This window comes from Heliconius melpomene, chromosome 16 (genome assembly GCF_056956725.1).
Source record: "Heliconius melpomene rosina isolate 202511_hmr_F chromosome 16, ASM5695672v1, whole genome shotgun sequence".
In the NCBI taxonomy this organism is placed as follows: domain Eukaryota; kingdom Metazoa; phylum Arthropoda; class Insecta; order Lepidoptera; family Nymphalidae; genus Heliconius; species Heliconius melpomene.
This window is the reverse complement of record NC_140404.1, coordinates 876,159-891,278: the sequence shown is the minus strand read 5'-3', so window position 1 is coordinate 891,278 and position 15,120 is coordinate 876,159. Positions and strand designations below refer to the sequence as shown.

General features: G+C 32.7%; 1 protein-coding gene across 1 annotated transcript in view; it reads right to left on the bottom strand.

The window, feature by feature from the left end:
- Window positions 1–15,120, bottom strand: part of LOC146530639 (neuroglobin-like) — a 68,063-nt gene that overhangs the window by 31,422 nt on the left and 21,521 nt on the right. Inside the window, exon 3 of the mRNA XM_085199136.1 lies at window positions 724–1,100. Within this exon, the coding sequence (XP_085055262.1) occupies window positions 724–911 (188 nt within the window). The 5' untranslated portion in view covers window positions 912–1,100. The remainder of the gene's footprint in view (window positions 1–723; window positions 1,101–15,120) is intronic.

Below are 15,120 nucleotides of genomic sequence, written 5' to 3'. Positions count from 1 at the left end.
ATCGATGTGCCTGCTTCTCGTACGCAGCGCTTCGCTTCCACTTTCCTTATAAGAACAGCTAAGGAGTGGAACTCCCTGCCTGCTCAACTGTTCCCCTTTAAATATAACCTGACCGTCTTCAAGGAAAGAGTGAATAGGCATTTTCTGGGTAAGCATGCTCCACCATCGTTCGCATCGTCACTTACCACCAGGTGAGATAGCGGACAAATGCTTACCCATCTTCAATAAAAAAATAAAAAAAAAAAAAAAATATAAAGGCTTGAATTTATTATTTTATATAGAAGATTCAATAATATATTTTTTTTAGGTTCATAGTAAGTCCCGCATGTAGCACGGCAGTCAGAGGGTAATCTAGACAGATCTGAGCGAAAAAATGTAGCTATTTCATTTCCCCCAGACAGAATCGAACTCAAACTCTCTCATGTTTACAGTCACACTATGTGCCACAGCGTCATGAGTGGCCTCTCTATATAAATATAATAGATTTTATTGTTAATATTTTTGTTATTATATTAAAATAACGCATAACTCTATTTTACAAAATAAATGGAGAGTATAATGATCAATACATTGACCATCTCACTAGGTGCGTAAATTCAAACCACACATCTTCTATGTAAATACTTTTTACGCTAGGTTACCAATTAAGACTAACTTAAAAAAACGAATATAACTTAAAGATCTAAATTCCTAGCTAATATATTAAATTAGTACTAAACTTACTTTATAAACATACAGATGCCGGTTTTTTCCATAGCTCTCGAAATGCCTTTCCACGAAGCAAGCATGGAATATTTCTGCTTAGCCGTCAAAGGCAGTCGAGGGTCCGTAGCTGGAGGGGGTCCATCTCCCAACCCCTGATTATTCACCCTCCTTTCACTCGCTGCTAACTTTCCTAACTGACAACCCATTTTGAAAATCCACTAAATTGACATAACACAATTTCACTATCTCACTAATTCACTAGCTCACTATGACACTATACCACTATGTCACTATAACATTTATACATCCATAATTGTTCACTTCATAGCTCGCTCTTCACGTTTCGCCTTTGTGTTTCACGAGCATTGTTCTAATCTTATCTCGAGCGTTGCTACCTGAAAGATAAAAATGTAATGAGGTTTGGTTCGGACTGATTCAATTTACATGTACTGTATACAAGGTTTTTTGTTTTATTTCTTTTCTTTTGTTTTTGGAGTATGGTGCAGTGCTACACTGTGGTACACGCGATGGTTGTGGATTCGATTTCCATTCGGAGTGATTATGTATATTTTTTTAAATGGTGGCGTTTAGCCGCTACATAGCACGCTATGTCTTGAAAATAGAGAGAAAATAGGGTTATAGAGTTTTATAACTAGGAACCCTCTGAACTCTCCTATAAGCGGGATACAATGTGAATGTAACAAGAAAAATGTTATTTTTATTTTTGTTTTCAATTCTCTATTCAGGTAGACAAATTGAGAGTAGAGTTCCACCACTTAACGAGCAATGTTTCGAATAGAGAAAATACCCCCAAAGAGAACCCCTTTGAATATCCTTCTGTATAGAAGGATACAGTGTGATAAGAAAATTATTAATTCATTCATACATAAAAGTAAATAATTATAACAAAAATAATAATATATAAAATACATATCCACTTAACGTAAGTATACTGAATTGCAAATACTTATTTACAACTCTTGAATATTATGTACATAGTGATTCTATTATGAAACAAATATCAAAGTACTTATAACTTATGACGTCAGAGTACAGTAGCACAGCCTTATCTGGTATAGTATGTAAACACCATTATGCTACAGTTCCGAAGTGTCTGATTGCATGTGATAACTGAAGATACAGCATACATTCTATGTTTTGACGAATATATACATGTATAAAGAAAATAGGTTAAAAAAATAATCAATATTGAATTTTGTCTTTCGTTTTCGTTTGCGAACAAAAGCAAGAAGTAAATGTAATAGATATTACATTATGTATACTCGTAGAACTAGAAATCACTTCACCTGCTTTAACTATGTGTATCCTCTTAGTTTTAATTGCTTATTAAAATTCAAAATTTCTAATAATTCCTAAAATTTCCGAACTAACCTAAAATGCATCCACAACTTGTAACTAGCACAACGTTTAACTGTAAGCGCGACGGTTGTCGGTTTGATTCCCACTGTGAGAAGGTCGATCATGATTTTCGGCAGTCAACACCTTAGGCTTTTTTTAGGTGGCTTACCACCGAAGGACAGTTGGGGAATGGAGTGACCAGACACTAGATTCTCTCTGCTATTATAAAAAAATAATAGAACCCACTACATCCATTAATACCCACCCACCACTCCACATCAAGACTAACCGAAGCGTCTCTCAGTTAGTAGTAGTTAAATATAAAACGTTTAAAATAAATACTTAGCATCAACACAGAGTTGTTTGGTTACACTTCGCCTGTTTAAAAATTACTTTCCAGTGAAACAAACCAAATGTTGCCTTTGAACAAGTTTATTATTCTGAACGTTATAAATAGATATAATCGGACGTGATCCAGCTTTAAGAATTAATATGATTTAGTTTTTTTTTCAGATTCACGCTCTATCCCGCATAGAGCGGGGAGGCAGAGGTAGCTTCGATACTTAACTCCCCACTTTCTTCAGAATTCTGGAAGCATTGCGTGTTGAGTGGTGGAACTCAACGACGGGATTTTTATCTGGACACCACAGCAAAGAAATGAAAATCGAACCCGCAGCATGTCGCATTTACAATCACACGCTTGTGCACCATAACTGGCCTCAAATGTCATCAGTAAGATAATAACTTTTTTCATCTTAGTTACACACTAGAAGAATTATATTGCTCATAAAAAATGAAAATTCGGCGGAAAGTGGAGAACGGATTGTTAAGACACTAGGTGCTGTGTGCAGGATGCAGCGTGAAGCTGATAATAAAATAAATGAAATTGAAATTTATTACTTCAAATTATAATGTATTATCCTAACTTAAATTACAATAAAATTAACCTTAAACAAAAACAAGTTAGAACAACATATAATCTGTACAGTAATAACTCAGTTACTAGTAGCAGCGACCGTTAGGAGTTGTATAACTAGATTAGTCTGTCCGTCCGTCAGTCGAGACATCGTCAATGTTATCGTTGGAATATGAAGCTTTTGCCGAGCTTTTTTACCGGATGTCACTATTTAATAACTTTAACTTTTGACCTGGTGGTTAAAGTTGGTTTGCGTTTGTTAAAAGTTGTTATGTTTTGTGTTTATGTTCGTTATTTTTTTTTAATTCATACGTTCGTGTTCAAGTGTGTTCCGCATTTAGTAGGGTAGGCAGAGGGAACCTGAGAACCTACTGTTCCCTATACTGCTCCCCACTTTCAGATATTAAATAAAGATTATTGACAAGAATGGTTTCAGATAAGATTGCTTGTTTATTAGTCAAGGTTAAATTCAGCCAAACATTAATCTCACATAAAATTGAGCCATAAAATGAAGTGCTATAAAAATATAAGTGATGTTATTTTCGTTACATATTTTAACGACATTAAAATGTAGGATTTATATAACGTATATTTGAGTGGGAATTGAACTCACAACCTCGTGTCGCACTTACAGTCAAACTTTTACTCCTGCACACAATTATTGAAAACGTGAAACACTGTCAAGTCCAGACACAAGTCCAATTTTTCATGCATTTTCATTTACCGTAGAGGCGTAAAAACGTCACTTCTATTCTACTGGGACCGACTATAGTTCACATTTCATGAGTAAACAGCTTACAGCGTGTCATGTTTGTGTTCGAGCGTGAAGGTTGTAAACCAAATTACCGTGTACTGTCACGTTGAAACGTGTTAGCGCTAAAATTAATGTATGGGATTCTTTATTGACCGTGACAGAGTGCTTTTAAGAAAAAAAATATATTATGGCTTGAAATTAATATTATTACGGACATTTAGTTAATGTTTTTCTTAAATACTTTATAATTTATTGTAGATTTATTTTTCTTCTAAATGTGCAATACGATTAAGTGTGGGTTGCATTGAATTAGTTCCTATTTGATAAATAAACTATCCAAAACCAAAAAAAAATATCAAATCAAACCAGTAGTTCTTGAGATTAACGTATTGAACAAACATACTCTACAACTTAATTAGTATAATATTCGCTATTTTCAGAAGTATAAAAAGCTTTTAAAAACATAATTTATATTGACACCGCAAGTAATAAATAGTAATAAGAATAAAACGTTTGTTTTCAACTGTACAGCATTAAATAACTCATATATCTAACGTAATATTTTTGTTGTCTTCACTAGAACGTTAAACAACCAATTCGTATGTAAATTGGTTTCTAAAACCGTGACGGTTGATGTTTTAACGAATCTATTTATATAATATTAGCTAATATATTGATAGCATAGTTACATTTATATTTTGTGAGGAAAAATATCAATATCTATTATATTGCAATATACTAATACTAGTGAGGTCAAGGGCACATAGTTCTGGGTTCGATTCCCTCTCGAAGAAATGAAAGATTTAATATTTAAATTTTCTTCGCTTTATCCAATAAATTTGTAGATAAATATATTTCACTTAGAAAAACAGCAAAAATGCTTGGAAGCCTAAATCAATCAACATAATCGAATATCACCTAATTTTAACTATATCACATTCATACATATCAGTCTGATATATATATACCTCTTCTTTCGAAGTCGGTTAAAAATAAAGCACAACGACCACGGAAAAATAATAATTTTAACAAAAAAGCGGTTTGTATAATATAAACATTACTAATGGCAGGATATTCCACGGGAAGTAGTCTTGCTACAGGGATCGTCAACGGCCTTTCGAAACCCTTGTCACGTTATAACCAATTAAATTTGAGCCGCAAAATAAAATTCGTAAAGTGAAGCTGTTATTTTAGAACATAATATATTTTATGGTTGACGTTGAGATCTCATCTGTACATGGTATCTGATACATGGTTGTGGGTTCGATATTCGAGGTAATTAATCTTGAGGAGAATTGGACAATAATAATAACACATAATTTTGTGTGTAATTTTAATCAAATTAAAGCCATTTGTATAGGTCAACATGAAAATTATAAGCCTTACGATACAATCGTGATAACCGTTTTTTATAGCGATCCGCTGTATAGCGCGCAGCAGGGTAGGTAGAGGGAACCTAGTGTTGAGACACTTCGCTATATTAATACACAACAGAATAAAATAAAATTTAAAAAAGTGGTGCCGTCGTCTCGTCTAGTCGGAAATGGGACGGCTGTGCATTCGATTATAACTCGAGTGAATGATTATTTTTATTTCATTGCTGTGGTAACAAGGTAAGGCGAAGCGTTAAGTTTCGCCATTCAACATGAAATATCTCGTAAATGACGTGGTGTATGAGAAACAGACAGACCTGACAATAGGTTCCCTTTGCCTTCTCTTCTATTTGCAGGATACAGCGAAACTAAAAGGCAAGGTATAGCCAAGTGCCAGGCTTGTATCTGAAGTACTAAAAAAGAAATTCTATATTATAATAAATTTCGTAATACGATAAAGCATTGTGCTCATAAGAAACAGGCTATTCGAGGCTTGATATCCGACGTAACGTGGAGTACGTGTTAAATGGACTATAAAATATTCTTAGCAGTTACCAAGGCCATTACGTTATAACATAAAGTAAATTATGATGTACTTTTAATGTACGGATTTTTTTTATTAGGCATCCTCCTTTTGGTAGGGTACGGAACCTAAATGTTGCAGGGTAGGTGCAGGGAACCTAAGTGTTAAGGCACTCCACTTCCTGCGTATCGCCCAATCCTTGATACATTAATCGTTGAGTGGCGCTATTCATCGCCACGCTTTGCCTTTTTACCAGTGGGAATTGAACCCACAATAGTGTTTACAGTAATTTCAATGTTCAGAAATTTCAACGTGGAAAGAAAATTGTCTTAACATAGGTTCCCAGTGAAAATCCCCAAAAATATTTCCCCGATTGAGAATCGAACCTATAACCATTACGTATACCTACAGTCAGACAATCTCTTAACTCGCCATAATTTCGTCGAATTCTCATTTCTAAACGTAAAAATCACTTGACTTTATTAGCCTATTAAGTTTTTTGCTGAATGAGAATATTCTTGATAGAAAAAGACGAGAGGGACTTGAATTATTACACTCCACTTGTAAAAGGCTAAGTTGTTTGAATCTTAGAAAATTGTTTTTCTAATGAATCATTATTTTTTCTAGAATTTAAAAAATATATAAAACTAAGAATAAAATATATTTTTTTTAAATGACTTACGATTGTTGTTTTGAAGAATTGTAAAGCTTTATAGAAATAATTTATTATACCGGAGCCGGAAAAATGAAAAATAATTTAAATATAATCGTTGCGTTGTATCAAACACAGTATTCCACTGCACTATAATTGTAATAATATATTCATATGATATCATTATTTATAATTTAATACTAGGAAGTGTCTTAACACTAGTTATTCAGGTTCCCTCTGCCTATTTGTAATGTAGTGTCATAAAAGTCATAATATTTTCGTGCGCTGTCCCATCAAAACCAGCAAAAATAAGTCCAAGCTGGATTATCCATAAACTAATCGAAGAAAGGAAGCAACCCACAACCGTCGCGATTACAATCACTTGCGGCACTGCCCCATGACGGTCCCCATATATATTGAATATAAAATAATACTTATATATTAAATATAAAACAGAATAACAACTATTAGAGATATAAGATAAATAAAAGTATAAAAGGTAACTGATTGATGAAAGACTAACCGCAGCTTCATTTATCTTTTTAAACAAACTTGGTATTTAATTGAAATACTTTAATTACACTTTTTTCCTTTCTAATCTAACTTCAATTGTATAAAGATAAAATCAATTAAATCAACTTCACGCTGTATCACGCACACAGTAGGGTAGGCAGAGGGAACCACGTGTCAAGACACTCAGTTTCCCACTTTTCGCCGAATTCTAGAGGCATTGCGTGTTGAGTGGCGGAACTAAACGCCGCGTTTTATTATTAACGAGCTTTTTTATCTATGGTAATATTAAGATGATTTTTATTTTAAACTTTAGAAGGCACATTCGTGTGATTGACGGTTATATATCCGACATCGACTCGGGGATTGGAATATTCTTTTAACAAGACGAAGAGGGGCAGTGAGTTTGGCCACTCTTTCCGCAATGAATCAAGACGGTAGCATTTAGAATTACATTCTCTCTGATTACCGCGCTACGGATAAAGCGAGAGGCTACAAAATTTTTTGTCCATATAAACATGAAGCTAGAAAATTGAAAACATACTGCCTCTGCCTGTCATATTGGGAAGCTTCTCGTGTGCATTGCGTGTTCAGTAAAAATATTATTTTATAGCTTCACCTAAGTGTCAAAACATTCCTATACATTTTAGAGACAACTCGTTGTGAGTGGCAGAAGTCAATACTTGTATTGTCTTGGTACCACAACTAGGTAATAAAAACAATTAATTTCCTCGAGTTAGATTCGAATCTACAATCGTCCTGTTTACAGTCAAACATTAAGCCGCTGTAAATAATTACATATATAAATTATTTTCAGTTAGATTCTAATATAAAACTACGTGTATTCTTAACTGCACAGTTCATTTATTTTTCCGTTAAAGTTAAAAACCGCAAAGTAAATCCGTTTCTACAAAGTTTTGTATTGAAAGTTTTATGAACTTTGTTTTCTAAAGTAAGAACTATCTTCATCGTATACATATTATATAGAGGTACTTATTTATATAATACCTGTACTTATATACCCAAGTTGTAGCCTGTAGCTTCGTTTTCGTGAACTATATAGCCTTCTAGATCTTACGATGTATGCATCGTATTCCATTTTTGCCTATTTCCGTAAGGTTTTCGGGAAATATTCTCCAAAAATCCCCAATGATAAGTAATTTTAGTTACACAGTTGCTCAGGTTATTTTTTTACCTTCACGCTGTATCCCGCACACAGCAGGATAAACAGAGAGAAGTGCGCCGTTGAGTTTCGGCATTCAACACGTAATGCAGAATTCGCCGAAGTGGGGAACGGAAGTGTTTTAATACTAGGTTCCCAGGTTCCCCCTACCTAAATTGCAACGTGCATGATACAGCGTGAAGCTAAAAAAAAGAAAAATTAAATATTTCAATGTATGCGAAAGGTATATTTACAAACTTTGATTGCGTCTTCTGCAATACGAGTATATGGAAAATACGTCATTATTGCAGCAAATAAACATATAGATAGTTCCTTGAAGTGCTCGTTACTGTCGAAGTTTGAAAATATTTTACGTTAGAGCTATCAAACTAGCAACTCGGTCTTTATAGAATTTATTTTAAATTTAACATTCTTCAAGTAATTTTAACACCAAGCAAAGAAATATTTAGAAATGTATGAAAAGTTAAACGAAGCGGAAATCAAATTCACACCTCTTGGAAAGCGTTTAAGAGGCGCGCCTCTTAAACGCTTAGAGTTTCGCTACGTTATAACTTTTTGTGTTTAAAAAATCTAATTTTTTATAATGTTTTGTAATAACATTAAATATTTTACATAGGTACAAGATGTTTTTTTTTAATTCTAAATGAATAAAAAAAATCAGCATCACGCTGTATCCCTCGCACAGCAGAGTAGACAAAGGGAACCTAGTGTTAAGACACTCTGTTCCCCACTTATAAAATTAAATTTAAGTTTCTACTGCACTCATTAATTCCCCAGAGTGGGAATCGAACCTACAACGCAACGGACATTACGTATTTATATTTTAATTATTTACTTTTATTTTAACCTAACATAATTATATTAAAATAGGAACTACAAGGAAACCAGTTACCATATGAACTGAATTGTTAAGGTAAATTTACATAAAATACTTGCTACTTTGCTCTTTACTCGCGAATTGAAAGTTTTCCATTAGAGCTTTTGAGAAAGTTCGCTTCAATATGAATGAGAGGCAAACAAACTTTTACATGATATGCCATTATCGAGACTCAGTATCATTGAATATACATCGATAACGTGAATTCTAAGGAAATCGATATTCGTTTAACTAATTTCGGTAAGAATATATAGCTTAGCTTTATTTCCCTGAATGGTGATCGAACCTATAATAACAATAACCCATAGTCTACAATCCTACACACTATCACTGAGCAGTAATAGCCTCAAAGTCATTAAAACAACATTAATTTATCCTAATCTCGTCTGATATTTGGCACCCTCTAAATATATGAACATATATATAGTAATTGTATACGAGAAAACCGATACAAAAGCGTATCAGTACCGAATCCACTTGTTTGGGCTGACGCGGTGATTGATGACCAGAGTTGCCAAGTCAAAGTCAAAGCCAGGACAAAAACCCGCCACCGTGTGGGGATGCTAAGTCAAACGTGATGGCGAAAGTTCTTTTGATCTCGTTTCTATTTTATCGATTTTGTGTTTAGCTCTAGGTCTAAGTCTAGCTTTTGTATAATGTTACACATTTTAGATTTAAAATAAAAGTGTAAAGTTAATTCATGTATATTACATTTTACAAATTTTCCAATGGCATGAAATCAAAATCAAAAAAGTTAAAAATTTCAATTTGTTGGAAGCTCGAAAAACTAAAAATATTTTTATCTTTTAATGCCAATAACAACGAGCTTTGCAAACTTAATTGAAAGTCTCAATTAAGACTGTGCTGAAAAACGATTCGAAAAGTACAGTATTGGTATATTTGAAAGGAAAAAGTTCATACAATAGATATTAGGGTCATAATCAGAAAAGTGGACATTTTCGAATTCGTAACGTAACTGATAAGTAACAACACTGATAAAGTTTGTTACGAAACTGATGACATAAGGCATTATACACAACAAAATAACGATATTATATGAATAAAACTATTGTTTTTTTTATTTAATGAGACACAGATCAAAATTTTAAAGGTTCAATCGTTGAATTAACAGATTATAAATGTAAGAAGAAAACATAACAAAGTGAGAATATTAACAATATAATAATGCTAGTTCGTAACGTAATAAACTTATATTTCTAGTTAGAGATCACAAAGTTAATGATAAAATTAAATTAAAATATATCAAAATTTGAGTCGTTATCATTGGAATTAAGTTTAATTCTTTGTAAGTGTTTATTCCGCATATCTTCATATTTAATAGGATTGGTCTTTTTAAGACGTTCTCTATAACTAAAAAAAAAAGCATTTGTTTCAGCATTTGACATAGGAGCTTACGCTTACTGAAAATACAAAAATATATATCAAAAAATAATAATCACAAAATCACAACTAATTTCAGAAAGAATAAAAATAAATTTTAACTAAATCGGTTCAGCTGTTTCTGAGATTAGCGTGCACAAACACATAGACAAACAAGCAAACAAGCAAAAAAACTTAAAAATCATTATTTTTGGTTACTTTACGTTATGAAAAGTCACTAATAGTTTTTTTCATATGCCAGCAATTTTTTTTTCTTATATACATATCTTCCATATACAAGCACCGGTTCGATAAAATTTTATTATAAACATATATAAGAAAACATTGGTACCGTAATTGTGAACTAGGCTTCATATTTTCTCAGTTTCGTTACGTAACGAAATATAACGAAATTGAGAATGAAGTCTGAGAAATTCTAATCTTTTTAAATATTTGCTCATAAGCCACGTGTTGCATGTGCAAGCACTGACGTTCTTTTTTGAGATTTTGTAAAAAGAAGCAAATAACATAAACAAGAAAACGAAATTATAGAATACTTACCAAAATAAAAGCCGTTTATAACCCTGAGATGTAATTTTACGCATTCCCTTTAAAACATTTGAACCCCTCAACTGCAGCGAGAACACTACTGGTTGTAGCTACGACAGCATTGACTTTTAGAATAATGGTGCCACAATAAAAACTAATATTAAATACCATCCAAAATAATTGCGTTCATATTTTAATTGTACGTTACTAGCCCTGAGTAACAAAAAGATAATATTTTGGGACAAATTTAGTTAATTAATATATATTATTTATTAAATAATGTATCAATAAAAGTAGTTCTATTTAATATTATGCATAAAGTAAAGTAATATAAACATATCTGAAATCAAATAAAACCATAAATATTCGTAACAAATCAATTTTTAAAAATTAAAGTGGTGAATGGGACACGAAAAATTGTATGGAAGCATTTTGAAAAGTTTTTTGCAACTAACAAAAAATACTATTAAAAGCCTTAATACATTTAAAATATTACAAAAATCTTTAAGTTAATAAGTAAATTTATCTTAAATGGCAAAATATTTAAATTATTTTTAAAATTGTATTTTTAAAACGCATTCAAAGTAGCGGGACAAGAAAAGACACAAAATGTGCACTTTTTCTGATTATGACCCATTACTGATTTTCATTTTTAAATTGACTTTATTTTCACTTAACTTAGTTAAATATTTCTTATATTTTTGGCAAAATCTTTAGGGAATTTCCGAAGGCCTGCAATCATGAAATTTGGTGAAAAGTTACAAAACAAACACAAATTCTCGAGACCGACTCGCACTTGGCCGTTTTAATTTATATATGTACTAGCGGACGCGCGCAGCTACGCTTGCGTCTTTAGGGGTGAATTCTAATAAACCATGAAACATGTGTTCAATTAAATACTTTTAATAGTCTGAATTTCAAATTTTATAAAAATTGGTCCCGATTTAAAAAAAAATCAATACAAAATTTCAACCCCTTATTTGCACCCTTAGGGGAAGAATTCTAGAAAACCATGAAACATGTGTTCAATTAAATACTTTTAAGAGTCTGAATTTCAAATTTTATAAGAATCGGTGCCGATTTTTTTTTCCATACAAACTTTCAACTCCTTATTTGTACCCTTAGGGGGAAAATTCTTGTAAACGTTGAAACACGTATTCAATTAAATACTTTTAAAAATCTAAATTTCAAATTTTATAAGAATCGGTGCCGATTTATTTTTTTTTTCCATACAAACTTTCACCCCTTTAGGGTTAAAATTTTTCAAAATCCCTTCTTAGTGGATGTCCAGATTACGAAAGTAAACATCTGCCCAAATTTCATGTTTCTACCATCAGCGGTTAAGGCTGTGCGTGCGTCTTACCTCAGTCAGTGAGGACAAGTCCTTTTATATATATAGATTATAGTAAAAAGTGGAAAATAAGCCTAATTTTACTCTGAAATATAGCAATATCAGCCTTATAATTTTAAATGGAGATGCTTTACGTTTAAACGTTTTGTTCAGCAGCTTCACTTTTATGTCGACGCAAGCTGTTTTAAAACTTCTGGTTTCAAATTAATTATTATCGTATTTTCCTGCTCTGGTAAGACATAGCGCAGCGTTAAACTTCGTCGCTCAACGAGCTCTCGAATTCAGGCTAAAAATAAAGCTGAAAAAAATAAATAAAAAGAGTACTAAATATGGAAATAACTTTTAAACTTTTAGAAATGGAAAACTAATCTAAAAATCCTAGCATAGAATAAACCGATCTGTCAACTTCCAAAGTGGGCGTAGCTTTGTGACCTAAAATAAGAGACGTGCGAAATTAGACCTCCGGACTCGTTTTCACGAGTAAAGCGTACCTAATGTAGGTATTATATATACAAGATAAGGATAGTTATATAAGTTTTAGTTGTCTATTGAATATATTGCAGGATAGCTGCCAGCTAATGTAATAAATTGTACCATTGTTTAAGTAAAGTTAAGTAATTAAGTTTTACTTGACGTTGACCTACAAAGAATGGTGTCCAACTCGCACTTGATAGTTCTAGGTTTATAGATGACAAGGTGGATATGTATATTTACATCATATATTATCATTGTTCAACACGTAATTCCTCAAGAATTCACCAGAACGTAGAGAAGAAAGTAGATGTGTCTTAACACTAGGTTCCTTCTGCCTACTCTGGAGTGCGAGAAAACGCGTGAAGCTGCTACGACAGCATCACCAGCGCAATAAGACAACTTCAAACTCAAATAGTAAGCTTATTAAATATAAAAAACATAATTTAACTACACCACTATTCAAAGTAGCGTCGTTTCAATGTTATTAACCTGAAAACGACTGCAAAGATAAAACTTTTTAATATAAAGAAGAGTTTAGCTGAGAGCTTTGCAAAAAATTTTATTCTACAGTTGTTCTATAAACTAAAGTATATTCGCTGTTTTCTACAGGAAAATAAATAATAACAGGATAAGCAAAGGGAATTTAGTAGAACTCCGTTTCGCACGTATTGCCGAATTTTCGAGACAATGCCTTTAGGTTAACCCTTCGTAATCGAGGGTTAACCCTAGGGTGAAAATAATTTGTATTAGTACTGGGAATCGAACACACATTCGTTATGTTAACAGACAGACGCTGTTGCACTGTGCCATGGCGGCGTCAAATTAAAATAAGTTTGTGTAAACGGAAATATCAAACATAAATATAAAGAGCTTTCATGTCGTGAGAAAGCTCATCTCATATGAAAGGATGTCAACTGTTGAGCTTTTAATTAGTATATACTATGATAGAGTAAAATAAATGTAATATACTTACTATTTTAGTACATTAAATAAGAAAATAGAGGGTTTCGTAGGGAACAAGAATGTGACTATAATAGCCGCAGTTGTTGGTTTGATTCCCATTCGGGAGAGTGAAATATTTAATAATCTCATTCTCTCTTCTTTCTGCTTCAAGCTTTACTTCCCATGTACACAGAGGGAGCCTAGTATTAAGACACTCCGCTTCCTACTTTTTCACTTTTTCACTGTTGAGTATTGGAACTCATCGTCACAATTTGCCTCGGCACCAGAGCGAAAAAATGAAAATATTAAATATTTTATTTTCTCCAATGGAAATCGAATCCACAAAATACCGCGGTACAGTTACACACTTGAGCCTTAGCGCCACGACTGGTCTCATGGATTCAATATATTATAGTAAATAATAAATTTAATTAAGTATTTACATAATAATAATATTTTAGGTGAAAATTAAATTTAGTTCACGAGTGTTCTCTTGATAAGTACCATACGTCTGCATGATATAAATCAGTCGCCGCGTCGCGTCGTGCTGTAATTCACGGTATTATTGCTGTTAGTAGTTTCTACGACCAATTCTAGAATATATACGAGTATTGCTTTTGGGGGCTGTTAACGTGATAATTGTAGGTTCGATCCTGAATTAGGGTAAGGTTTATATTTGTATTTTAATTTGTTTGGTCTGATAAAATAAATTGCGACGTTAAGCTTAGTCGCAAAACCTTGTGGGTTCGATTCCCGCTCGGGTGAATATATTCCAATCATTTCCATGCTCTGGTAACTAAACGAAATACATTGATTTCTGCCATTTTTCGATACTTGAGCAATTCGTGGAAAATGGAAATTTAAGACGGTAGTCTAGTCGTAGTCTTAGTAGTAGTAGTCTTAGTATCTATCCCGCATATAGGAGGGTACTCCTATATGCGGGATAGAGCGTAAAGCTACAACAGATATTAAACTTTAGAGAAAATATCCACAAGAGCTATTTAATACAAATAATAGCAAACCAAATAATTTTAATTAAATACAAGTGATTTATTTGCAAAATTGGCTTTGTTATTTGTTAACGAATCGAAATGTTTATTTTCGGTGTTATTGTTACGCTTTGCGGTCGCTGTTTATTTGAAACGAATGAAACACGTAATCCTTCTTTGACAGTATAATGGCCCGTTTTAATTAATTGCCTACGAGTGAATATTTGTACGGCGTTGAGAGCCGCCACTCTACCATTTGTTTCAGTATTCAGCGGAAAATGGAAACCGGAAGTGTCTTAACAGGAACGGTCTTAACATAAGGTTCCCAGGTTTTCCCTGCCTACTGTACTTGGTGCGGGGTACAGCTATGAAATGAGAAAAAAAACGTGTGTTAAGGAACATTACGCAGCGCATTGCCTATAGCGATAACGACTTTAGCATGTAAACTTATGTTTTGTGTTTATTTTTGACGTGATAACGTTTTATAAATATTTTTTTAAAAATAAATTTAGTCTTTCTTTGTTTTTTTAATTAATTATAATTATAATTAAAGAAATTAATGATAATTCAGTGATATACAATT